General features: G+C 44.6%; 1 protein-coding gene across 4 annotated transcripts in view; it reads right to left on the bottom strand.

Moving 5' to 3' along the window:
- LOC137325422 (P-selectin-like) overlaps positions 1-27,091 on the bottom strand; it is a 54,998-nt gene extending 27,907 nt beyond the window's left edge. For all 4 annotated transcript variants that reach the window (XM_067990521.1, XM_067990520.1, XM_067990522.1 and 1 more), the window contains exons 1-9: positions 27,016-27,091; positions 19,366-19,459; positions 9,652-10,038; positions 5,837-5,944; positions 4,367-4,552; positions 3,747-3,932; positions 3,443-3,628; positions 1,954-2,139; positions 494-679 (exon numbers count right to left, since the gene is read on the bottom strand). In XM_067990521.1, coding sequence (XP_067846622.1) covers positions 494-679; positions 1,954-2,139; positions 3,443-3,628; positions 3,747-3,932; positions 4,367-4,552; positions 5,837-5,944; positions 9,652-10,038; positions 19,366-19,459; positions 27,016-27,018 — 1,522 coding nt within the window. In that variant the 5' untranslated portion in view covers positions 27,019-27,091. The remainder of the gene's footprint in view (positions 1-493; positions 680-1,953; positions 2,140-3,442; positions 3,629-3,746; positions 3,933-4,366; positions 4,553-5,836; positions 5,945-9,651; positions 10,039-19,365; positions 19,460-27,015) is intronic.
- Positions 27,092-27,361: the final 270 nt, after the last annotated feature.

Genomic DNA, 27,361 nt, shown 5'->3' with positions numbered 1-27,361 from the left:
TCCAGCTCTATTTTTTTACTAATACTAATTTCCTTTAATTCCTCCTTCTTACTGGACCCTTGGTCCCTAGCATTTCTGGGAAGTTATTTGTGTCCTCTTCTGTGAAGACAGAACCAAAGTATTTGTTTAATTGCTCTGCCATTTCCTTGTTCCCCATTGTAAATTCTCCCGTTTCTGACTAAGAGACCTACATTTGTCTTCACTTATCTTTTTCTTTTTACATACTTGTAGCATGTGTGTAGATGCTGGGAAATGACAGGATTAGTCTGTGATAAACTCTCTCTGTTGAACAGCTCACTGACTAGACTCACACATGAGGAATGGCCACTTGGGTAAGGTATCAGAAGGCTACCAACAACCATAGAACTGTACCCCAGTATGAATCTGTGCCTTTAAAAGAAAAGGGGAAAACACGGGTAGAACTGTTGTCTTCATATTTCAGCGTAGCAACTACTATTAATTAAAAAAAGTGTCATTTTAGATTTTATGATACCTTCACAGGTAGGGACCTGAGCTGTCCATTGTCTAGAGGCTTGACACTGAAGACTGCCCGATCCATACAGTACAAACCCCTCTGTGCAGTTGAAGACACATGTTGAGTAGTAACTGAAGTCTCCAAAGGGATTTCTGCAGTTCATGATACCTCGTTTAGGAATCTTCAATAACTCGCATTGAACAACTAAAACATGAATTCACATATATTGTGTAAAACTGATAAATGAAATCCATTGTACATAAAACATTTTTGAGAGATACTGCAATTGCAATTGTTTGTACTTTAACTCATTTATATGAAGACATCAGGAGCCAGTTCCACTGATAGCTCAGTTCATAAATATATCCTGTGGTGTAGTTCAGGGCCAGACAGACCAGAAGGATTCTAGGCTGAATTCCTATTCTATGCTGTTAGCTGATCTCAGCTGCAGCACCATTTGAACCATTACAATTGATGTCAGCCTCCCTGGACTAGGGAGGGGAAAAGAATCAGCCAGGATTCCGATTCTTGTTCACTATCCTGTGACACCTACTGGGAGGAGCATCTGTGGGACTATCAGGTGAGGATAGGGTCAGATTTGGTCATCATGCCGCCCATGGAAAATATCCTATCGACATTAACAGTCTAGGCTCATAGATGAACAATGGCAATTTGAATGAGATACCAGAGGGCTGTCATCACCATAGAAATTGTATCCCAGCAAAAGACAGGGAGAAACCTGGGGGAAGATTCCTCAGGAGACATGAATCTATGCTAGTTAGCAACAAATGATCAGCAGGACTGACAGGTCACATAACTGCTATAACCAAAGGTCAAAATTAATGTTCAAATGTTTGTCTGATTCATTGCTCCAATACAAAAGCTTTACATTTTAAAACTTGTCCATGGAGAGAACACGTGCTCCTCCTGCGACAGCTGCAACTGGCAGTCCTCCCCATTCAAGTCCCAACGCTTGCACTGCAACCTAGTGGATTTACACTTTGTAATATTGTTACATGAAAATGTACAATTAATGCACTGATGAGATTTTAATCTCATTTGTATAGTGATTCTGCTGTCAGTTTCACGAATAGTCCCTCATTTTAAATGTAGAGAACTGATTAACAATACTTTGAGGAAGGGAAGTTTATTTTAAACTTTCATTTATCATGGGGTATTTTTTAGTATTTTTCTTTCCTTTTTCCTTGTCCACCTGGCCTGACACCTTCCCGCTGAAGGGACGGATGGATGGATAGCTATTAAATCTGCCATCAATGCCTATTGTAGCCCACCACCAGGAGGTGGCAGGAGCCGACCAAATGACCCTTTCCTCTCTGCTCCCATCTCCCTCCCCCCCCACCCCACCTCACACACACATGTTGGGCAACGCCACATTCAGGTCAGGAAAAGAGGCCAATTTTCTTTTTAAGAACTAATAATCATAACTAATGCTGCTAACATTCAGTTATTTATTATACCTTTGCAGGTGGGAATCTTTGCTGTCCATTGTCCAGAAGCTTCACACTGGAGTCTGTCCGACCCCTGTAAGATAAACCCATCCTTGCAGACAAAGTCACATGTTGAGCTGTAACTAAAAGGTCTAAAGGGGTCAGAACAGTTCATGAGGTGGCTGTGAGGAATCTTCAGTTCACCGCATTCTACAGCTGCAATAAGAAGTTTTCAGGTGTTATTACGTACTGTGTAAGTAAGTCAAACGATTCCCTTAAGTTATGATATTGAATTTTCTATCAGGCTGCATTGGTCCAGCCTTGCAAACAAGGACAATACTTTTAAAGTCAATGTGCTGGGAGACAGGGAAACCGTATAGGTCAGTGAGGTAATGGTTATGGGCGAATAAGACTTAGTGTGGGATAGGATATGAATGGCTGAATTTTGGAGTTGGAGGATGGTAGGCCAGCAAGGAAGACATTTGAGAAATTAAGTCTAGTTTCACTTGTGGTAGAGCTGAAGGAGGGGTGGAGGTGGTTAATGTTGCTGAGATGATAGTAAGTGGTGTAGATGATGGGTAGGATGTGAGATGTGAAACTCAGTTCTGAGTCAAACAGAACGCCAAGGTTTCCCACAGTCAGTTTCAACTTGACCAAGTAGCCAGGGAGGGGGGTAGAATCAGTGGCAAAAGAGCACAGTTTACGGCGGAGTCCAAAAATTATGGCTTCAGTCTTCCCGCCGTTCAGTTGAAAAAAATTATGACTCATTCATGGTTTAACGTCAGGCAGGCAGCCTGACAGCACAACACTTGTCATGGGGTTGAAGTGGTGGAAAGGTAGAGCTCGGTGTCATTAACAGACATGTGGGAAGCCGATCTCATGCAGCAGATTAAGTCAATTTTCAGCTACACCACCCTTCACCCCACCATTGGCAGCCATGCCTTTAGCCACCTAGGTCTTACTCTCTGGAATTCTCTCCCTAAATCCATCCAGCTCTCAAACTCAATCTTTTCCTTTAAGACCTTCGTTTAAACCCATGTCTTTAACTAAGCTTTTGGATACCCCTCCTAATCTCTGTCTTGTCATCCATTTTCCTTATGCCTCTGTGAGGCACCGTGGGACTTATTTTTAACACTATACATGCTTGTGATTTTGTGAACAACACACAGATACAGAAATGGGCTCAGCTGTGAAACTCACACAGAAGAATAGCCTGCCATTACTCAATGTTTGGGTTCAAACATGAAGAAACAGCCACTTGGACAAGATACTCGAGTGCTGCTGGTGGGAAAAATAAAGACCCAAAATGGATTAAAAGCAAATACACTCAGATGTCAATAAACATGTTATGCATTTCCAGCACTTTGTGTTTTCTCTTTTTATTTCAGATTTCCGATATTCCCATGTTTTCTTTTTGTCCCTCAATCAGATAACTGTGTTGTAACCACTCCCAGGTATCCATTATTGTCTGTACCATCTACAGACAGATCATTAGTAAAACAGTCGACTCGCACTGTACCTTCACATGTTGGCTTTTGCGCTGTCCACTGTCCAGAAACTTTGCACTGGAGCCTGCTCAGTCCACTTAATGCAAACCCTTCTCTACAGCTAAAGTCACATGTGGAGTTGTAATGGAAGTCTGCGATGGGATGGATGCAACTCATGTTGCCATAGTCAGGGACTGTCAAGGTTTCACATATTTGGACTGCAAGAAATTTAACAGAAGGATATTAAGGAAGTTGTTACCTTGAAAAATGGCAAAATAACAATTCGTTCCCATTTTAGGGTAGTTAAAATGGCCGGATTATAAAATAAAGGCATACCTTTGCAGAAGGGGGTCCGCTCTGTCCATTCACCAGAAGCTAGACACTGGACCCTGTCTGATCCATGCAGTACATACCCTTCTCTACAGCCAAAAGTGCAGGTTGAGTTGTAACTGAAGCGTCCAAGTGGATGGGAACAGTTCATGACATCCTTATTAGGAATCTCCAACGGTCTACAACGCATAGCTGAAATTTATATGCAGATATCAAGTGGTGCTGACACACAAAATTAAATGTAAGAACTAGCTTTCATTTCAAGAGTTCTTATTAAAGAGGGAATTGAGGTCCCTTTGGACTTCTAGTGAATGTTGTGCATCTCAAGGTGAGGAATATCAGTACTGGGGAATGGAACACTTTCTAGTTTTCAAATCAGCATCAAGGATTCCCAGCTCAGGTGTATACAGCTTTGTTGTGGGGTAAAGTTCTCTCTGCTCTGCCCCAACAATGTGCCTTAACACAGAAAATATTCCACGATAAGCTACCCAGAGGATGACTAGGCTACACCATTGCACTCTTATATGGCCACCTGTCATTTACATTCAGCAATGTCTATTGATAGTACACTGCAGTAAAGACTGTCCTAGAGTAAAGCATATTTGGAATATGAACCTGTACTGTACCTTTGCACACTGGAAGGGGTGCAGTCCAATCTGCAAAAGCTGAACATCGGAGCCTCCTTTCCTCACGTATTTGAAATCCTTCTACACAGCTAAAGTCGCACATTGAGTTGTAACTGAAATTTCCATAAGGGTGGGAACAGTTCATAAGGCCTCTGTCAGGAGTCTCCAGTCCAAGACATTTAATAACTGAAAATAATATCAAGATAAGTTATTTGGGAAACTATATAGGGATTAGAAAAAGTTATGGAGAGCAACATATATTTAGATCTTTAAATGTATATCAAAGATATGTTTTTCTTTTTAAAATGTTTTAGCTATTTCATACAGACATATCTTACAATAGCAGAAAAGTAAAAACAGAGAATGCTGGATATACACAGCTGATCAGTCACCATCTGTAAAGAGAAATTACAGCTTAATATTTTGGGTGTTCAGTTCTGAGGAAGGGTGGTATACATGAAATATTAACCTGTCTTTTCTCGTTACAGATTCTGACTGACCCACTGTATATTTCCAGCATTGTCTGTTTTTATTTCAGATTTCTAGCATCTGCAGTTTTTAAAATTTGTTTTATTTGTACAAGAAAATATTATTATGGAATGGTTCAATATGGAAACAATAACTTCAACCCCCAAAATAGATCAATCAAAAGGGAATAAATCAAAAAGAGAAGGAAAGGGGGAGTTGCACAAAAGGAAAGAACACTGTAGTACTTGTAGTTATATGTAATCCAAAATCTGTGCCATGTACTGTACAGGTGCAGACCAGCTCTGGTGCAGCCTGACTTGCCTGATATTGCCCTTTTGATCCTCCTCTTCTGCCAAAAAGCTAGATATAGAGAATTTCCAATGGCAAGCCCATTGTGGCATTATGGGTGCACCATAGCAATAAGCACAAAGGCTCTGCAAAGTACTTCATTGGCTGCAGAGTGCTTTGGGGCATCCTGAGGTCGTGAAAGGCGTTATCTAAAGGCAAGCCTTTCTTTCATTTTCTTCAAAAACCTCAGCAGCAGCTGGGACAAAACAAAGAAACAGGAGAAAAGCTTCAGCCAGGGCATGATAATGTGCAATCCTATTACTGGTCTCTTTCCACTAATTTTCATACGGAGCTAAGATCTAGCAGCCCCAAATCCACAGTTTATAAGGTGAATAAAAGAAACAGCATTGAAATGGTGGAAATGATGAAAAAAATCTACAAATAATTTTATTTACAAATGTGCTTATTTACATATGCCTGACCACAAGCTGATGAGGGCTTCCTGCACCAATTAAACTCCAGATCACTTCATAGTGCACCACATACAAGCCAGCTGTTTCATTTTGTAATTTCTGCCAATTGTGCTCTTATGTCAGATATTTGCAGTTCTGTATTTGAGCATTCTGTTCTTAACCTTACTGTGTGCATTTTATGTTTTTTTTTAAAACCTGTTTATGTCTTCTTTCAAGCATAACAGTTGTATTAAGGGCTCACCATTTTCACAACTGCCTCCATAGAATCCTTCACTGCAGTCACACTTATGATCACCAATAGTTTCCACACATTCTCCATGGCCACTGCAAGAATCAGGATTGCATGAAGCTGTCAAAAGATTATGTAAAGATAGATTTTTGGTATTTACTTTATGCAACAAAACATTACTAAATGCTAAAGTAAACTTTAGTGCTCAGTTTATCACAGCATCAGAAGGTAATTATGGATGAGGAAGGCCATTCGGCTCATCTTAGTTCAGAATGGACCTAAAGCTCCCCCCCACAACTGCAGCATTAAACTGGGTTTTAAATGATTCCAGGGTTTTTGCCCCATTGTTCTCTCTGGAAGTCCATTCCATGTGTTCATCATTCTTTGTGTAAAGAACTTCCTGAAATTAGTCCTAAATTTGCCTTTTACTGTTTTGAATCTGTATGTTCATATGCTACTCTTGCAAATTAATTTAAAGTAATTTTCTGTAATTACCTTATCCATACCATTTATTATCTTATATACCTCAATAAGATCACCTCTCAGGTGCCTCCTTTCTAGAATGAAAAAGCCCAAGTTTCTCCAGTCTTTCCTCATAACCTGGATCATTAACATTAGGGATCAGCCTTCTGGCTTTCGCTGCACTGCCTCCAATGTCTGAATGTCTCCTTTATAATAAAATCTCTGCTGCAACAAGCATTGCTAACGGCTTAGAGATAAAGATAAAGGTAAACTTTGTTGGGAATCAGAAAAATCAAAACACAAAATGCTGGGAATGCACAGCACCTGGAAAAGAAAGATAGAAAAACATTGCAGGTGGGGCCCTTCATCAGAACAATTTCATAGGAGGTGATTTTTTTGTTTTAAAGTCAAACAAACTGCACTGAGTTTTGGTTGTGATAGAGCCAGCTACCAGCACCGTTAATCACATGAACGATATCCCTGTTTTACTCAACCCTATGTATATCAGAGTGTTTCTGCCAGAAAGGCAACGTCTGTAGGGTGTTCACATGACTCAACACATGTGGGTACAGTAGCATAGTGGTTATGTTACCAGACTAGTAATCCGGAGACCTGAATCAATAATCTGGAGTCATGAGTTCAATCCCGCCACGGCAGCTGGGGAATTTAAATGCAATTAATTAAATAAAATCTGGAATTAAAAAAAACTAGTATCAGTAATGGTGGCCATGAAATGACAGGATTGTTGTAAAAATCCATCTGGTTCACCAATATCCATTAGGAAAGGAAACCTGCCATCTGTACCCCGTCTGGCCCAGAGCAATGTGGTTGATTCTTAATCGCCCTCTGAAATGGCCTAGTCAAGCCACTCAGTTGTACAATCTCGCTACAGAAAGTCACAATAAGAATAAAACCAGACGGACCATTAGGCACTGGACACGACAAAGGCAAACCAAGCCCAGTCGAACTTGCAAAGTCCTCCTCACTAATATCTGGGGACTTGTGCCAAAATTGGGAGAGCTGTCCCACAGACTAGTCAAGCAACAGCCTGACATAGCCATACTCACAGAATCATACCTTTCAGCCAACGTCCCAGACTCTTCCATCACCATCCCTGGGTATGTCCTGACCCACCGGCAGGACAGACCCACCAGAGGTGGCAGTACAGTGATATACAGTCAGGAGGGAGTGGTCCTGGGAGTCCTCAACATTGACTCCGGACCCTGTGAAATCTCATGGCATCAGGTCAAACATGGGCAAGGAAATCTCCTGCTGATTACCACCTACCACCCTCCGTCAGCTGATGAATCAGTCCTTATCCATGTTGAGCACCACTTGGAGGAAACACTGAGGGTAGCAAGGGCACAGAATGTACTCTGGGTGGGGGACTTCAGTGTCCATCACCATGAGTGGCTCGGTAACACCACTACTGGCTGAGCCCTGAAGGACATAGCTGCCAGACTGGGCCTGTGGCAGGTGGTGAGTGAACCAACATGAGGGAAAAACCTACTTGACCATGTGCTCACCAATCTACCTGTAACAGATGCATCTGTCCATGACAGTATTGGTAGGACTGACCACCGCACAGTCCTTGTGGAGACGAAGTTCAGTCTTCACACTGAGGACACCATCCAACGTGTTGTGTGGCACTATCACCATGCTAAATGGGATAGATTCAGAACAGATCTAGCAGCTTAAAACTGGGCATCAATGAGGCTCTGTGGGCCATCAGCAGCAGCAGGATTGTATTCCAGCACCATCTGTAACCTCATGGCCCAGAATATTCCTCACTCTACCATTACCATACAAGCCAGGGGATCAACCCTGGTTCAATGAGGAGTGTAGAAGAGCATGCCAGGAGCACTTTATGATGGAGGAAGATCATTGATGAAGCAGCTGAAGATGGTTGGGCCTAGGACACTGCCCTGAGGAACTCCTGCAGTAATGTCCTGGGGCTGAGATGATTGGCCTCCAACAACCACTACCATCTTCCTTTGTGCTAGGTATGACTCCAGCCACGTAACTGGACCAGCCACATAAATACTGTGGCTATAAGAGCAGGTCAGAGGCTGGGTATTCTGCAGTGAGTGCCTCACCTCCTGACTCCCCAAAGCCTTTCCACCATCTACAAGGCACAAGTCAGGAATGTGATGGAATACTCTTCACTTGCCTGGATGAGTGCAGCTGCAACAACACTCAAGAAGCTCGACACCATCCAGGACAAATCAGCCCGCTTGATTGGCACCCCATCCACCATCCTAAACATTCACTCCCTTCACCATCGGCACACAGTGGCTGCAGTGTGTACCATCCACAGGACACACTGCAGCAACTCGCCAAGGCTTCTTCGACAGCATCTCCAAAACCTGCGACCTCTATCACCTAGAAGAACAAGGGCAGCAGGCACATGGGAACAACACCACCTGCACGTTCCCCTCCAAGTCACACTCCATCCCGACTTAGAAATATATCGCCGTTCCTTTATCGTCGCTGGGTCAAAATCCTGGAACTCCCTACCTAACAGCACTGGGGGAGAACCTTCACCACACGGACTGCAGCGGTTCAAGAAGTCGGCTCACCACCACCTTCTCAAGGGCAATTAGGGATGGGCAATAAATGCTGGCCTTGCCAGTGATGCCCACATCCCATAAACGAATAAAAAAGAACTTTCAAAAGCCAAGTAAGACAAATCAAGGTCTCGCATTATCTACCTTTTTCATGATATTTTGATGAAGTGTCCCACTGAAACAATAACCTTTTTTTTTTAAGAATTTGACTGACCCACTGTGCATGTCTGGCATTTCTGTTTTTATTTCAGATTTCCAACATTTATGCTTATTCTTTTCACCTCATCAAGCTCAGCTCAGTTGGTAGCACTGTTGCCTCTGGGTCAGAAGTTGTGGGTTCAAGTCTCACTGCAGACCCAAGTATATAATTTAGGCCAGTGCTTCTGTGCAGTGCTGAAAGACTGCTGCAGCGTCAGGGCTGCTCCGTTTTCGGATGAGTTGTTAAATTAGGCCCTGTCTGCATATTCAGGTGCATGATAAAGATCCCGAGGCAACATTCGAAGAAGAGCAAAGAGTTAGCCCGTTGTTCTGAGCAACATTCCTCCCTTAACCAACACCCCCTTCAAATCTCATAGATGAATTGATCCTCGGAGGAATCTTATACCATCATTCATTTGCTGTTTGTGGGAATTTGCTGTGTACAAATTGGCTGCTGTGTTTTCTCACATAACAATAATGACTGCACTTCAAACATAACCCACTGGTTGTAAAGCCCTTTGGGATGTCTTGAGAAAGTGATAAGGAGCTAGATCTATAAATGCAAGTTCTTTCTTATTACTTAATAATTTTTAACGTTACCTTGGAAACACAGTGGCCTTTTCTTTCTACGGCAGGGTTCATCATTCCATTTTCCTGAATTCACAAGTCTCTTTATATACATTTCCACACAGTCTTCATTGTTCTTTCCATTGTTGGGTTCATTAGGAGCCCAGTTCATAGCAAAATCGTCTAATGTCCGATTCGTTCCAATCCAGGTCCAGATATTGTTTATTTTCCTCAAACCAATCCAGACGTGTGTTTTTGCTTTTGGCAAATATTTACTCAGGTGCTCATTTTCTTCTTTATTCTGTATCGCCACCATGTCAGTGTAGTCATTTTGACAGTACCGTCTTGCCTTGGCCCATGTCATGGTAATATTGGAATAATGGTATATCCAGCCATGAGCTCCTTCTAACATCAGTATTTCTGAAAAGGAAAAAAGCCTGGGTTTTTATGTGTCATAATACTTATTTAGGAATCGTGACTATTTATAGCGTTGCTTATTGCATGAAGTACTCTGGAGGGAAGTGAAAAGATTTAGTCCCTTCATTTTAAAGCAAAGACAAACTAAAACCCAGTGGATGAACAAAAGTTGGCAGGACATTTAGCCTGTGGTTACAGTCTGTCATATGGCAAGCTAAGAGGTGATGAACTATAGGAAGCAGGTCAAATATTATTTGAACAGCACCTTACTTTTAGGTAGCAACAGCGCTGCGGCACACTCTGCACCATAAACTGGCAGAATGTAGGTTTGTGCCTGTGATTCCCCACATAGAGCAACTGACTTTATCCATTCCATTGTAGGAGAAAGACTGACTCAAGACCAGGCACTTCCTTACAGGGAGGAAGAAAAAATTGGAAGGCAAGCTACCGTAGGTTGCAGTTGTGCACTGTTACCAATTCAGCTCTGCCACAGATATCTACTCAGGTTCAATGGTGCCCTTGAAGTCAATGGAAATAAAAATGTGGAGAGATGTAAAACGGGCTGTGGATACGCTATCACCTGTTTTACACTCTTGCACAAAGTCAAAATTACCCCCATAGAGAATAAAGTGCAGAGTACAGAGGACTGCTTGTTAGATAAACGTTATCAGAAGATGATTATCAGGGCAGGGCTGTTTGTCATGTTCAGAAAGTGTTATCAATCCATCTACTTACAGGCGTATGAAACCTGATGATCCCTTCTACGAGCTAATTAAACAAGTAACACATTGACAGTGTTGCTGCCTGTGTCAGGCCAGACATTTAGTAGGTAACTGGGGATTATCTGAAGAATCTGGGATGTCATTAGTAGAATAAAGAGTTTGTTGTGACCTTTACAGTAGGACTGTTATTGAAATTCCAAAATAAACAGCTGGGGCACGATTTTAAAATGAAAGTGCGGGTGTGTTGGGGGCAGGGGGCAAAGAAAATCGGGATTGTCTGGAGCGGGAAGGAATCCCGGCTCCAACCCGCCGAAAAATGCACACGACCCAGAGTCATCTGGGCCTGCGCACCATTCCCAAACCCAGAAGTCCGGCGGGACGATATTTAAAGCAGCAATTCAAATACTTAAAGTACTTGAAATGTGGATAAATGCAATTAAAAATGGTGGCAAGCGATTTCAACGCTGCCTCAACGTGTTTCCCGTGGCATGGAAAGTAGTCGAGTTTTAGCCAGCAGCCATTTGGACATTTAAATACCTGTTTGACAGATGGGGATAAAAGGTGAGTTACTGCAGCAGGGCACTCAGTTCTCTCAGACAAACTTTTGGCTGGGAGATCTTTGTGTTCACACTCAGAATTGTTCTGTTTACACATATTTACCTACTTTTTGGACCCCCTCAAACTGACACCATCAGGATGGGGGTGCTCAATGGCTGCATTCACAAGTACATCCGAGAAGGAGGAACATCACCACCCTCGCCAGGCATGGTGTGCACTTCTGCCACTTGCAGCTCCGCAACACAGTGGAGTGTTGCAGGCACCTGCACAAGAGCACAGAGGGGAACAACAGAGAGACCGACGTCGCAGGAGGCACTACCCTCGCCAGAGGGTCTACAGACCGAGGCTGAGCTTCTTGGATCTCTCTGAGGAGCAACAGCTGCAGCCTCTTTCACGCCGAGCTGCTTCCAGCTGGGCCTAGCGGCATCTCATTCCCCCTCACAGTTAAAGTGACCACTGCCCTCAACTTCTTCGCCTCCGGATCATTCCAGGGTGCCACTGGGGACATTGTCGGTCTCTCAGTCGTCTGCCCACAAGTGCATAAGGCAGGTCACCACGGGTGGTTTGTTTCGCAGGACCTCGCAATATGTCAACTTCCCCATGGATGACCTCAGCCAGACAGAGAGGGCAATGGGTTTCCACTCTGTGGCTGGCTTCCCACGGGTACATGGTGCAATCAATTGCACGCATATAGCAATCCAAGCACCTCCACACGAACCAGGACTGTTCATCAACAGAAATGGGTATGACTCTCAGCTCGTTCGTGACCACCGCAGAAGATTCCTTCACGTGTGTGCCAGATTCTCTGGCAGCTGCCATGTTTCATTCATTCTGAGGGAATCCAACATCCCGGCCCTCTTCCACGCACCAAACATCCTTAAGGGCTGGCTCCTCGGAGACAAGGGATACCCCCTGCACAAGTGGCTCATGACACCTCTGAGGAACCCCATCAGCGAGGAACAGAATTGATACAATGACAGTCATATCACCACCAGGTCTGTCACTGATTATGCAATAGGACTGCTGAAGATGCGATTTCGGTGCTTGATTCAGTCTGGGGGAACGCTTCAATACGTACTATCAAGAGTGGGTCAAATTATAGTCGTCTGTTGTGTCCTGAACAACATGCGCAACAGAGAGGGTTACTGGTTGGTGAGGCCCCATGCCTTCATCCAGCATCCACATCTGCCATGAACATTGAGGAGCAGCAGGAGGAGTAGGAACAGGAGGAGGAGGAGGAGGAGGAGGAACCCATCGGCAGAGCAGCGGCTCACCTGGCTGCTCGTGGGGCCAGGGAGTCACTAATATTTGAGCGATTCTCATAAGGAGATCACAAAGTGAGAATAGTCGAGTCCTCAGACCACCTGGAAAGAGCAGTGCCAACACCATCCCCCTCCCCCGCCTCGCACACAAAACAGGCCTGCAACTACACATACGCCCACTGTAAAGTCAACCACTGTGTGGCATCAAGTCTCGCCATTCATAATGAAGCACATGAAAGGGCACTATCACAAAAGGTAGTCAAGAATGGGCAAGACGTGGCAGTAGTGGTGAGAATGATAACATTTAATGTGACTTTAACAGAAACCAAACATAAATGAAAAACATGACAGTCTGTCAGACACCCTTGTGCATACTCTCTGTGATCACTAAACCTTCGCCTTTCTCTTCCTACTACTTCTACGTGGTGCATTCCCTGTGGCTGCAGCAGAGCTAGTGGCAGATTGCTCATCTTCATGCCGTGATGGCTTAGATGCTTTCAGCCTACGCCCTCTTGGTTTTGGAGCCGGTGAGGGCCCCTCCAAAGATTGCTCCACCTGCACCTGTGCAGGGGCAGACCCAACGACCTGGAGAGGAGGCAGCATTGCAGGTACTGGTTGAAAGGGGGGCAACGGGTGAGACGTGGGAACGCTTTGAGTGGCGTCCCCACTTCCATGTCCCCTTTCGCCATCATCCCTCTCCTGGGCCAGACCCACATCACTGCTACCATCCTGCTGGAGAACAGTTTGGAGGATATGTATGATGCCTTGGAAGCCCAGTTGTAAAGTTTCTGTCTGCCTATTTAAGGCGGCAGAATGTTGTTCACCCTGAGTCTGAACGGCCGTCGTTTGGGCCTGAATGGGCTTATTTGTGAGCCGTGCTTGAAGGTCAATGGAGGCTAGCCTTCTCTCCATCGCAGACATTCCCGCACGTCCCTGTGCAACCATTCCACTAATGCAGGAGTTGGACTCCTCCATCCTCTGGGCTATTGTGGAGAGTGTGCATGGCACCTGTTCGAGTACCTCACAAATGTGCTGCTGTCCCTCAATCATTCTCCTTTCAAAGGATGGCCCCCTGGGTTCAGCATCTGCGTCCAGCTGAGCAGAGCCTGGAGAGGAGTGTGGCCACCGACGCGGACTCTCCACAGCTGCCCCTGTCACCAGTGTCTGCTCGTGCCCACTTGTGTGTGGTGACTCACCAGGTGCCAACCCAATTAACAGACGACTAGGACCCACCAAGGTGTGAGTATCTGCGCTGGTGGATGGCTCGCTATGATGTGATGTTGCACCCTCAGAGGCCGGGAGCTCCTCTGAGGAATCGCCCTTCCTATCACTGCAGTTGAAGGGCCTGGAAGAGAACAGAAGGCAATGTTAAACATCATCACAGATGTGTCATGTTGCAATGAGCATCCTGAGGTGTTCAACATGGCAAGCATTACTAACATCAATTCATCTTGTGTGTGATGAATGTTAAAGTTGTGTCACCAGACATTTGTGGGGTGCCAGTCTCGGCGTCCCCGATGGACAGGCACTCGAGGGTACGGCTGATCTCCAGGGCCTCCTCCTCCACGTCTGTGGGGACCACTATTTGTTGAGGCCCCCCTCCAGTTCTTGCCCTCTCCCGTGCATTTTGCTCTCCTCCTACAAGAGGAGAAAGTACAGACGTGTGAGTGAGAGAGGGTGAAATGGTCAGCTGATAAATGCATTGCTTTGGGTGAGGCTGACCATGAAAAAGATGCATCAGAGGGTAACTATCAGACAGAGACATCACATTGGATCAGGATTGGGGTGAGTGGTCGTAGTGGGTTCACACATGAGGAGGTGAGGAAGTGCTCAGGAAGTGAAGGTAAGTTGAGGATGAGCTTTAAGTGGGTGTGAGGAGTGATGTGATGGAGTAGTCTTGGCATTGCACAATGATGTGGGGGGGGAGGTGGTGTTGTGCACCACGGAATGCAGGAGACTTGGAAATATATTGCCGTACCTTCATTGTCGCTGGGTCAAAATCCTGGAACTCCCTTCCTAACAGCACTGTGGGAGAACCTTCACCACACGGACTGCAGCGGTTCAAGAAGGCGGCTCACCACAACCTTCTCAAGGGCAATTAGGGATGGGCAATAAATGCCGGCCTCGCCAGCGACGCCCACATCCCATGAACGAATAAAAAAAAAGAATCAGTAAGTGTACTCACTTTTGCTGACCTAGTTAGGTCATTGAAACGCTTCCTGCACTAGACTCAAGTGCGGCAGATGTTGCTCCTGCTGGTGACCTCTCTGCCACCTCGAGCCAGGCCTTCTTGGTGGCAGAGGCAGGGCGCTTCCTCCTGTCGGCTGGGTAAAATAATTCCCTCCTCCTCCTCCTCACCCTGGCCAGCAGCACCTCAAGTGAGGCGTCACTGAACCTTGAGGCTTGGCTTGCCCCTCTGCTGCTCCATTCTGTCTCCTCGCTTCTTGTTTCAGCAAAAGCCATTGTATCATTGGCCCTTTAAATCCAGACGCTCTAGCTGACAGCAGGTCATGCGGGTGTGCAGTCCGCCCACTATACAGCTTTCGGACGGCAAACCCGGAAACAAGGTTAATGGCCACCAATTAAGTCACGATCGCGTGGGGAACGGTAAGTTTTTATTATTCGGGCTACCTGAGCGCCCATTATTTACAGGTTTTTCAGGAGCTTTCCAGCTTCCAGCTAGACCATGAAAGCTCTGGCCTGAAATTCGATGATGCCGTGCCTAATGAAGGCTTTAAACTAAATAATGGGGGCGAGGGTTCAAGTAAGAGAAGATGTGACAAATTAAAGAAAGAAAACAAGGTAAGTGAGCAAGGTAGCAATAAGGGAAATGATAATCAGAGAGTAGCAGGAAGGGACAGAGCATGCAAACTTAAGAGTGCACCAGCAGATAAGGCAAAAATAGTAAAAAGTTGGCACTAAAGGCTTTGCATCTGAATGTATGTAGCATTCGTAACAAAATAGGTGAATTGACAGCTCAAATAGAAATAAATATGTACGATCTGATAGCCATTACAGAGACATGGAGCAAGATGACAAAGGCTGGAACCTGAATATTCAAGGATACTTGACATTTCGGAAGGACAGGAAGCTAGGAAAAGGTGGAGGGGTAGTTCTGTTATTAAGGATGACATGAGTATAATAGAGAGAAATGACCTTAGTTCTAAAGACCAAGATGTAGAATCAGTTTGGGTAGAGATAAGAAATAGTAAAGGCAAGAAGTCACTTGTGGGAGTAGTTTATAGGCCCCCTAACAGTAACCACACTGTAGGACAGGGTATACAGGAAGAAATAATGGGGGCTTGTGAGAAAGGAACAGCAATAATCATGGGTGATTTTAATCTACATCTAATAATGGAGAATAAGGAAATGGCGGATGAATTGAACAGATATTTTGCATTTGTCTTCACTGTAGAGGATACAAATAACATGCCAGAAATAATTGTGAATCAAGAGGTGAAAGGGAGGGAGGAACTTAAAACATTTACAATCACCACGGAAAGGGTTTTGAAAAAATTATTGGAACTAAAAGCTGACAAGTCCCCAAGCTGACGGACTTCAATCTAGGGTCTTAAATGAAGCAGCTGCAGAGATAGTAGATGCACTGGTATTAATTTTCCAAAATTCCCTAGATTCTGGAAGGGTCCCATCAGATTGGAAAATAGCGAATGTAACTCCTCTATTCAAGAAAGGAGGGAGACAGAAAGCAGGAAACTACAGGCCAGTTAGCTTAACTTCTGTCATAGGGAAAATGCTAGAATCTATTTTTAAGGAGGTTATAGCAGAGCACTTAGAAAATCTCAATGCAATCAGGCAAAGTCAACACAGCTTTGTGAAGGGGAAATCGTGTTTGACTAATTTATTAGAGTTCTTTGAGGAAGTAACAAGCAACATGGATAAAGGGGATCCTGTAGATGTGGTGTACTTGGATTCCCAGAAGGCTTTTGACAAGGTGCCACATCAAAGGCTACTACACAAAATAAGAGCTCAAGGTGTAGGGGGTAACATATTAGCATGGATAAAGGATTGGTTAGCTAACAGGAAACAGAGAGTAGACATAAATGGGTCATTTTCAGGTTGGCAAGATGTAACGAGTGGAGTGCCACAGGGATCACTGCTTGGGCCTCAACTATTTACAATCTATATCAACGACTTGGATGAAGGGACCGAATGTATGGTCACTAAATTTGCTGATGACACAAAGGTAGGTAGGAAAGTAAGTTGTGAAGAGGACATAAGGAGTCTGCAAAGGGATATAGAGAGGTTAAGTGAGTGGGCAAAAATTTAGCAGAGTGGGAAAATGTGAACTTGTCCACTTTGGCAGGAGGAATAGAAAAGCAGTATATTATTTAAATGGAGAGAGGTTGCAGAATTCTGAGGTACAGAGGGAGCTGGGTGTCCTAGTACATGAATCACAAAAAGTTAGTATGCAGGTACAGCAAGTGATTAGGAAGGCAAATGGAATGTTGTCATTTATTGCAAGGGGAATGGAATATAAAAGTAGAGATGTTTTGTTGCAGTTGTACAGGGCATTGGTGAGACCACATCTAGAATACTGTGTTCAGTTTTGGTCTCCTTATTTAAGAAAGGACATAATTGCTTTGGAGGTGGTTCAGAGAAGGTTCACTCGACTGATTCCTGGGATGAGGGGATTATCTTATGAGGAAAGGTTGGACAAGTTGGGCCTGTATACATTGGAGTTTAGAAGAATGAGAGGTGATCATATTGAAACATATAAGATCCTGAGGGGACTTGAAGGGTTCGATGCTGAGAGGATGTTTCCCCTTGTGGGAGAGAGTAGAACTAGGGGCCACAGTTTAAAAATAAGGGTCTCCAATATAAGACGGAGATGAGGAGAAATTTTTTCTCTCAGAGGGTCGTGAGTCTGTGGAACTCCCTTCCCCAGAGAGCGGTGGAGGCAGGGTCATTGAATATTTTTAAGGCTGAGTTAGATAGATTCCTGATTAACAAGGGAGTCAAAGGTTATAGTAGGTAGACGGGAAAGTAGGGTTGAGGTCACAATCAGATCAGCCATGATCTTATCAAATAGCAGAGCAGGCTCGAGGGGCCGAAAGGCCCACTCCTGCTCTTAATTTGTACCTTTGTATGTATTTTCAGGCATTAAACAGATGCCTAAGCCTCTGATATGGCAGGCAGGAAGTGTACCCTCGTTACAAGCTATATATAGGCTCTTTATATATGCAAAAAAGGAGTCTCATGGCTGTTTGAGGCCCCCTCTGCAATACTGGTTTGCTCTGAGGCAGCCGGCGCTGGCTGCATCCAGGAAAACCTAATCTATGTGTGGCCTAACAGGCAATTCTTAAAGGGACCGCTGCAGACTGGCACCAAAAAGGTATGTTTGTTAAAAATACTTACCTGAATGCAGCCCGATCTTCAAGGCTTCTTATCCAGTAAGCTGCCTGAGGATGCTCATTAAATGGCGGAACCAGCTTGCTGGTTCGATGATAATGAGGTCAAAGGCCCAATGTTAGCTGTGCCTCGGGCCTGTCCATTCAGGCCGGCGCTACATACCGCCCAAAACTGGATTATACCCCTTTCTTCTATCTTTACCGTGACTCAACACTCCCTCTGCTGGTCTTTATTTGCATCACACATACATAACAGTAGCTAACCCTGCAGAAACTATCATAGCTGGACAATTCCAACAAGGGGAGCAGAAGTCAGAGTTAGGTTCTGTCTCAGCAGTGGCTCCGCAACAAATTCCACCTCCACAATTCAGTTCCCCGCCAAAATCTCCCTTAAAAGTTTAAATGCTTTGCGTGCCCCGATACATATATCCCCTCCCTCCAAATACAGTCGTATGGTGAGGACCACTCTTCTCACCCTCAACTCCTCTGATCCACTCAACTCAACTTTTATGTCCTCGCTTCTGAGCTCGGCCATGTGGCAAGATACCAGTCCAAGACTCGGCATTCCTGCTGTCCCTGACCTTGCTTCTCTCGGGCCCACCTGACTGAGTCCATATGTCTGCTCCGTGACTCCCCATTCTTTTCTGCAGAGCAAGAACTGCCTGATCCCAGATTTTGAGGGAGTCAAAAAAAATCTTAAGGTACATGGTTTAAAAAAAACTGGTGGTTTCTTTTCGGGTTATATTGTGCCAATTTACTTAAATTGCAGGATTATATTCATTAAAATAATTTGCTTCTTTAAAAAATCTTCTGGCAATGTAGGATTCAATTTCATTATTAACTTTTGCCATTAAATTCAGATTGTAAGGGTGGATTTTATGAATTCACATTCCCAACATGTGAAGCACATTTTGCAAATTTAAGTGCAAATGTCAACGGACCCACAAGAATTTGCTCATTTTATTTAAAGGAAAGAATATGTAATGGTTTTATTTTGGAGTGGGGACAGAGAGAGAGAGAGAGAGAGAGAGCAACTCTGTTTAGGAGGGAGAAGACGACCTTGTTGAGGGGGTGGGGTGGGGTGGGGGGGTGGAAAGAGGCCGAGATCTTGTTGAAGGGGGGATGAGAAAGAGAGAGACTCTGCTAAAAGGGGGCTTAGAGAAGGACTGTTGATGAAGTAAATGGGAGAGATCCTGTTAATGGGGATGGGGAAAAGTGAGAAACAATGTTGGAGGGAATACAATTAAGAAAAGTAAACATTGTGCTGGAACTCTGACTGATGGCTTTACAAAATCTGAATTATGTACCAAAAATGAAGTGCTTTCTCTTGAAATCAATTGTTAGAGCAGGAAAATAGTCCTTACAGCGTCACAATGTAGCGAACCAGTCAAATAAAGGATAGAGGAAGTGCAATCTTACCATAGGTCACCACAGCTAAAGCCAACAATCTGAACATGTTTCCCTGTACCAGTGGGCATCGTCTGTATGGACAGTTCATGTCATCATGAGATACCTGTATGTGACAGAATAGATCAAATGGCATCAATTTTAAAAAGAATCTACGCAAGAATAAAACCCATTATTGCAAAAATCCCGATGACAGCCACATCCTAGTTGCTAAATAAAATTGTGCAAGTAAGGCAGACCCAGCAGTTGGCTTTACAAATACTGAGCTATGCTGTATATGATAGATTGTCTGGCTGGTGATTTATTGTTTCTATAACACTCACTATTTTTCCCACTCATTTTCTCCTCTCCTTTTACAAAGGCTTATACCAGGGTACGGTACTGCTGTGCCACAAGCCCTTCACTACCTTGCCCAAATCATCATTCCTCTTAGGTGAGTCCTAGTGAACTATTTGAGGAGGGGAGGAAGGGGAGAGAGGATATCAGAGCCACACCTGACCCTGTTCTCATCCAACACCCATACACTCAACCTGCAAAGGTGAAAATCAGGGACATTTTACTGTGCCTTGCTTCATGAATATTAAAATTGCCTAATAGTTATACTTTTGTACTATTATTTTATGTGCTTCTAATGAATTTAATACATTGTTATAGTTTCTACAATTACAAATATAAAATAAGGGAGCTTCAGTTTGCCATGCAATTAATCTGTTTCCAATGTGTTTGGACAGCACCAAGAGCAGTGGTCCTGCTGACAATGTGCAAGTCTCATTAAGATCCCCAGAAATTATTTAAACTAGGGGGCCTCCTATAACATGACAAGCGCATATTAAGAATGCACCCGTCCTTACTCCGGGGCCTGCATTTACTGGCCCAGACATTCATTCCTGGGCAAGTCCATGGATGCATGTCTTCACAAAGGAGCTGCCGCCGAGCGATGACACTTCCTAGAGGCCGACTTGCAGATTACTTGTACCACAAGGATTACTCTTCCTGTGGCCATGAAGATCAAGGGTAGCAATCTCCTTGTGGTACAAGTTCTATTAAAGTTTAAATTCACCAGATCCTTCAAAGCCACCAACTATGGCATGTGCCAAATAAGTCAGTCAGCTGTCCACAAGATGCATCAAGTGACAGGCCTTATTTGCAAGAGAAAATACATTTATTATTTTCCCTGTGGAAAGGAAGCATCAGCTTTACAGGGCACAGAACTCTTATTAGGGGTTCCCAAGAAAACAAAGGACAGCACCTATTTCTGACCGGCCATCACCTGGTGACATGACGACTGCTGTCATCCGGGGAGAGTGCCCTGAGTTTCAAACAGAGAAATCCTTCCTATCAGGCAACAGCATGTCCGCTTTGCCAGCTATCAAACATGTGGTCAGGTGCTGCTCTGCTCTATCACTCACACACAGACTCTGTTTCGAGTCTCTACATTGGGTTTCCCCTCAGTTTATTTTTGTCCAGCAACTCTTCCCGCCCCACAGCCCGGGCAGAGGTTGACAAATATTTCAAATCGATTTTGAGCCTTTATAAAAGTTGGAACAAAATTAGCCCTCATTCGTACCCATTTATCATTGAGTGGGCACATCCCTCTAAATCTGCGCTGTTAAACAGATTTTCCACTTGTCCCATTAAGCTAGCTGCTAGTTCAAGGCTAAAGTTGTGCTGAGAACTTATGATAATTATTCGAATGACCTGACCTTGTAAAATTGCATGCAGTTAGCTCAATGCACTGTGAGCTAGCTCATTCCCAGCACATATTTCGCAGCGAGTAAAATTGGGGGCTTAGATATTTTTAAAATGAGCTATACCCGTCATTTGTGTCTAATTATAATACGCCCGCCCAAATATGGTCCAATAACCATTCTGGTAGAAAATACTAGAAGTGGCAGGTAGCAGGGAGCCAGCTGAACAGCTCCTGGCCAATTTTCTTCCCCTGCCCATCTAAGCTACACCAGCAGGTAAAGGGAGTTGAGGTACAGATCAACCATAATCTAATTAAATGGCAGAATTGGCTCGAGGAGCTTGATGGCCTACTGCTGTTCCCATGCTCCTATCCACTTGCATTTGCACTTTCAGTGATTATGGGTTCGAAATTTGTCCGCATAGCGCCCATTGTGCAGGCACGATGCAGCCTCCCGAAATTCCAAAATGGCGTCCGGAATGCGCGCACATGCTTCTAGCGTGACATGCGCTGGACGCCATCTTGGTAAAGGGGTTTGCACAGTCGCAGATAATGAATGCCGGCAGCATGTAAAGTAGGGAGAATATGCATTCGATCAGTAGGCAATGCTGATTTAAAGGGATAGATACAATTTTGGCACTCAATGCTCCAGCCAACAACCAGCTGAACATGCCCTAGACGGCCTGGAGGACCCCCAGCCAATGCCATTTAAAGGGACCATGCGAGATTTACAGGTTAGTTGCTAGATTATTGTTTATGGCTGCTGATGCATTTGTAACTGTTTTTGGAGGTCTCCTAGACTTGAATACTAGGACTGGGGGACATAGCCTAACACTTAGAGCCAGGATTTGCAGGAGTGAATTTAGGAAATGCTTCTACACGCAAGGGGTGATAGAAGTTTGGAACACTCTTCTTCAAACGGCAGTTGATGCTAGCTCAATTGTGAATTTTCAATCTGAGATTGATAGATTTCTGCGAACCAAGGGTATTAAGGGAAATGGGGCTAAAGCGGGTATATAGAGTTAGGTCACAGGTCAACCATGATCTCATTGAATGGCGGAACCGGCTCGAGGGGCTAAATGCCACTGCCACTTTCTGCCGTCTGTTATGCGCCACCTTCTCCTACAAGAAAGCGAGAAGTGTGCCAGAGAGTGTCCTGCAGGCTGTTAGGGTGATGTGCCTGTCATGGTTGAATAGCTGCCAGTGTGTGTGGCCTGTGAGTTGTGGGGTTTGTGGCTTGCAACATTGGTAATGTGTAAGGGTCTGATTGGAAGAGTTGAGTACTGATTGAAAGAGTTTGTTGGTAGGTGGGTGATGGGGGGTGTAGTGCGTGGAGCAGTGGATGCAGCTAGTGGTGTAGTTGACCTCAATCACCTTGACCACTCGTGTCAAAGCATTGAACGTCTTCCTGCACTGCATCCATGTTTGTGGTGCTGTGCGCCTGGCATTGACTGCGTCCCCTACTGCCTCTTAAATATATGGGCTGGAGGGCCTCTTGCCCTCCCCGCCACCCCCCCCCCCCCCCCCACCGTGGATATAGGATGCCCCACCTGCTGTTCACCTCTTGCACCAAGGCCTCTAGTACATCAGCAGAGAACCTTGATGCACGCACTCTCACAGGCCTGGTACAAACTCAGATCGGCAGATTGGTGAGGTCTGGCATGCAGATTGGAGGATGTGGGATTTAGTAGTGCGCAACCTTTATTCAATGTTTTAACATAACTTAATAGTTTGTAAACATAGGGATGGGACCTACATCTGTGCAATGTCTGATCTCCGTTCAGACTCCGTGCGGACCCATATCTTATTTTTTGCAAATAAGAGGTGCAGGCTGCCTTTAAGAGGTGCAGCCAGCCTTTAAGAGGTGTGAGAAAATCACACGATATTTGGGCTCCCCCCGCTGGTGAGAAGTGCAAACTTGGCGAGAGCATCACAGCTAGGCATGACTGCTGCACTTCTATCAGGTAAGTGACCAGGCAACATATGTCGTGCTGCCTGCATCGGAACCACCAGGTGCGGGTTAATCACGCACCGCGATGCCCGCGCCTGGATTTGGGGGTTAACCAATTTAACCCCCTAAGTATTTAGACCCCTGTTCATCTGCAACCTTCAGCGTCTTTCGATTGAGTATACTTCCACTCCTTGTTCCACCCACAACATATTTAATTTAATTCCCCATTAATTTTTATCTGCCACTTGTCTGCCCATTCCACCATCCTGTCTTATATCTTCCTGAAGTCTTTTACTGTCCTCCTTTTGTGCCATCAGCAAATTTTGAAGTTATGTTCCCTAAAACAAGTCCAAATCCAAATCACCTGCATATGCTGAGAACAAGAACGGACCCAGCACTGAACCTTCTCCAATCTAAGCACGACCCTAACTCTTTATTTTCTGTCAACCACCTTTGTGTCGATGCTACAACATTTCCTATTATACCATATACTTGAAGTTTCCTAAGCATCTTATGAGGCACTTTATAAAATGCTTTCTGAAAATCTACATACACTATTACGTCTACTTCATTCCCCTCACTTATCCAATTGGTCACTTCTTCAAAAAGCTCTATTAAATGCTTTAAACACAATTTGCTTTTAACAAATTTATGCTGGCTATCCTTGAATGGATTTCTAAATGTTCACTAATTTTATCTCGAATAATGGGTTCTAAGAGTTTGCCCACGAATGATGTTAGACTAAATGATCTATAATTACTTGATTTATCCTCTCTCCCTTCTTGATCAAGGATGTTGCATTGCCTACTCTCCAGTCCAACAGCACAATTTGCAGACTTAAGGAGTAACTTTAGCACAAAAATGAATTATTAAGCATCGCTGCTAACATTGCTTAGTTTTTGCTATTTCTGTGAACCTGGTGGATATTGATGACTTCATCAGTTGGGGGAGCTATGTGGACCAATCATGTGAGGAAACTGAATTAATATGGAATAGCTACAGCATGCAAACTAATTCAACTGTCTCACACTGTCAAGTTCAGTTCAGTCCAATGACACCATCAGCATTCATCTTTCTTCAATGTAAATTTTTTTTTCTCCTCATCCAGTCGCATGCCATACCCTCGCCAAAAAGGTGGGCAGGTTTCCTGTTGCCAGGCACTGCCAATTTTACTGGGAAGAGTTGCTGGGAAGTTCACAAAAGTGATCTAGGATGTCAATGTCATTTGGCAGACATGATGGACGTGCTCTCCAAAATGGGGTTTGGGGAGGGAATTCGCAATTGGATCCAACTGCTCTACACAGACATCAGTAGCGCAGTTTCAATCAACCGGTGGGAATCAGAAAGCTTTCCGATCAAATCTGGAGTCAGGCAGGGCTGTCCTCTCTCCGTCTTGTTTGTGTGTTGCATCAAATCCTTTACCGAGTCCATCAGGAGGGATGTGGGCATAAGAGGGGTGACGATCCCAGGCAGCGGAGGCACTCAGGTCAAGGCCTCCCTGTACATGGACGACGTCGCCGTCTTTTGCTCGGATCAGCTGTCGGTCCGCAGATTGATGAGCATCTGCGACCAGTTTGAACTGGCCTCAGGGGCCAGGGTAAATCATACCAAGAGCGAGGCCATGTTCTTTGGGAACTGGACCGACCGATCCTTTGTCCCCTTCACCATCAGGTCAGATTACCTGAAAGTGCTGGGGATCTGGTTCGGGGGGGCCGGGGCGTGCACCAAAAACTAGGAGGAGTGGATTGCCAAGGTGAAGCAGAAACTGGGACTGTGGGATCGACGATCCTTCTCGATCGTGGGCAAGAGCCTGGTCATCAGGTGCGAGGTGCTTCCGGTGTTGCTGTACGTGGTGCAGGTCTGGCCCATACCTCGCTCCTGCACCACAACAGTCACCCGAGCCATCTTCCACTTTATCTGGAGATCAAAAATGGACCATGGCCACAGGGACACGATGTACAAATCTCCAGAGAAAGGGGGGAAAGGCATGCTCAACTTGGCCCTCATCCTGATGGCCACCTTTGTGTGCGGCTGCATTAAGCTGTGCCGAGACCCTCGGTACGCAAACACAAAGTGTCACTACATGCTGAGGTTCTACCTGTCCCCGGTGTTGAGAAGGATGGGCCTGGCCATGCTGCCACGGAACGCTCCATCCAGTTGGACCGTTCCGACTTTTCCACGACCTGTCCTTCGTGGAAAAGTTTGTGCAAAAAAACACCTTTGACCACAAGGCAATCAGCAAGTGGTTCGCATGTAATGTCCTCGAGACCCTGCGGGAAAAGGAGATGGTGGATCCCGTCGGTTGGTTCCCCGAGCAGACGGTCAATGTCATTTGGCAGAATGCCTCATCGCCAGAGCTTTCAAACAAGCACCAAGACCTAGCTTGGCTGGTGGTGAGAAGGGCCCTTCCCGTCAGATCCTTCATGCACTCCCGGAGTCTCAGCGCCACCGCGCACTGTCCCAGAGGATGCTGTGGTGGAGACGAGACCGTCACCTATCTCCTTCTGGAATGTGCCTTTGCAAAGAAGGTCTGGAGAGGATACAGTGGTATCTGTCCAGGTTCGTAACACAGGACTCTGTGCTCTACGGGCTTTGCAAGTACATAGTTAGCTTTCACATGTACCCTGATGACATCCAACTGCATCTCTCTACCATCGCAGTAGGCTCCAACGTTTTACTCTTTTTCAACATCAAATGCTGGATGACTTGATTTCCTTCAGCTCAATGTTGGAAAAACTGAAGTCATCCTCTTCAGTTCACACCAGTAACTGCATGGCTCTAACTCCAGATCCATCAGCCTGCTGGGCTGCTTGCTCAGGCTGAACCAGTCAGTGCTCAGCTTCTGTGTTCAGCTCAACCTCGATCTGGTCTGCTTACTCCAGAACTAATTAGTTTACAAGATTACATTTTCCCACCTCTGGAATATTGCCCATTTCAGTTGACTGCCTCTCTGCCTCTGCTGCTTAATCTACGCCCTTCATTACCTTGAAGATTGATTTCTCAAATGTTCTCCTTAGTCTCCCCTCCTCTACCCTTCACAAACTTAAATTAATACAGAACTCTGAGGCTGAAGTTCTTTCTCACATAAAGCCCTGCATTCCCATCAGACTTGTCCTTGTTAAGCTCCAATGGCTCCCTGTCCTCCAGTGCATTAACTTCAATGTCTCAGTCTTCAAATCCTGTCATTGTCTCACCCCACATTATCCAACTGATCTTCTCCACTTTGCACCCTCCATTCCCCAAACTCGGGATTATTGCTTGTCCTCTGTTTTCCTGGCTCCACCATTAATAGCCAATGTTTCAGTGACTACACCCCAGCTCTTTTGGAATACTCTCCCAAAACCATGTCATCTTGCTACCTTTCTCCTTTCTTTCAAAAACTTACAAAGGAACCTTTCCCTTGGACCCTACTTTTGACTGCCCCCATTAACTTTCCCATCTCCTGTTTGCCATCCTCCTCTCTCCATTATAAGGAATCATTCTTCAATGTTGTGATCTATGTAAATACAAGTTATTGCTGGTCCAATATGTTACGCCACTATGATGCCTGGTAATCACTCTATAAACAACATTCAAAAAAATCTGCATGATTTTAAAATACCTTACTCATTAATCTTCTCTTAGACTGATCATAGACTTACACTAAATACAATGTGAATACGTACGATCAGTTGTACCGATAATTAAATGCCTTTGAAATTGACAAATTAACTTAGTTACACTATCAAATATACCACAATTTGCCAAAAGGAAAGATATTACTAATGCAGTAAATTGTTCATCTATATCATATGTAATGTAAATACAGCACTAGGACCAGTGTATTTTGTTTTTGATGTTTTTTTGTTTTATCAATGTATATTCAGTTACAGTTCATTTCCTTTGACAAATTCATGAGTTACCAGTGTTTTTACCACCCGTCTCGCTTCAGTCTCTCTCTTAAAACCAGTAGAATAAAACTGCACTAGGCAATTGTTGTATGAGTTTCCCTCTAGTGTAAGAAGAGCCAGAGAACTTTACTCACCATCTTCGTTAAGTGAGAGAATCCTCAGACTTGTGTTTGTCACTGCTCTCAGCTTTGGTGTTACCCAACTTCTGCGCGTAGTTCTGTAACAGCAGGAAAATAAAGTAGAACTTATCGTGCTGGATTTCCTGAAGAGCTGTTGATTAGGAACTCGCCCACTTCTGTTTCTTGTCTGACAAATCTCCTGTGTATATGGATTACTGAAGCTGAATTTATACAACCCCTATCCATCTATTCAATGCTGGAAGAAATTCACCAAACTCTCCAGGGCAGAAAAGGTAACAGGAGGCAATCACAAAAAAGAAAGACTTGCATTTATATAGTGCCTTTTATGACCTCAGGGCTT

Source organism: Heptranchias perlo, chromosome 9 (assembly GCF_035084215.1).
Source record: "Heptranchias perlo isolate sHepPer1 chromosome 9, sHepPer1.hap1, whole genome shotgun sequence".
In the NCBI taxonomy this organism is placed as follows: domain Eukaryota; kingdom Metazoa; phylum Chordata; class Chondrichthyes; order Hexanchiformes; family Hexanchidae; genus Heptranchias; species Heptranchias perlo.
This window is presented reverse-complemented; position numbering and strand designations above follow the sequence as displayed.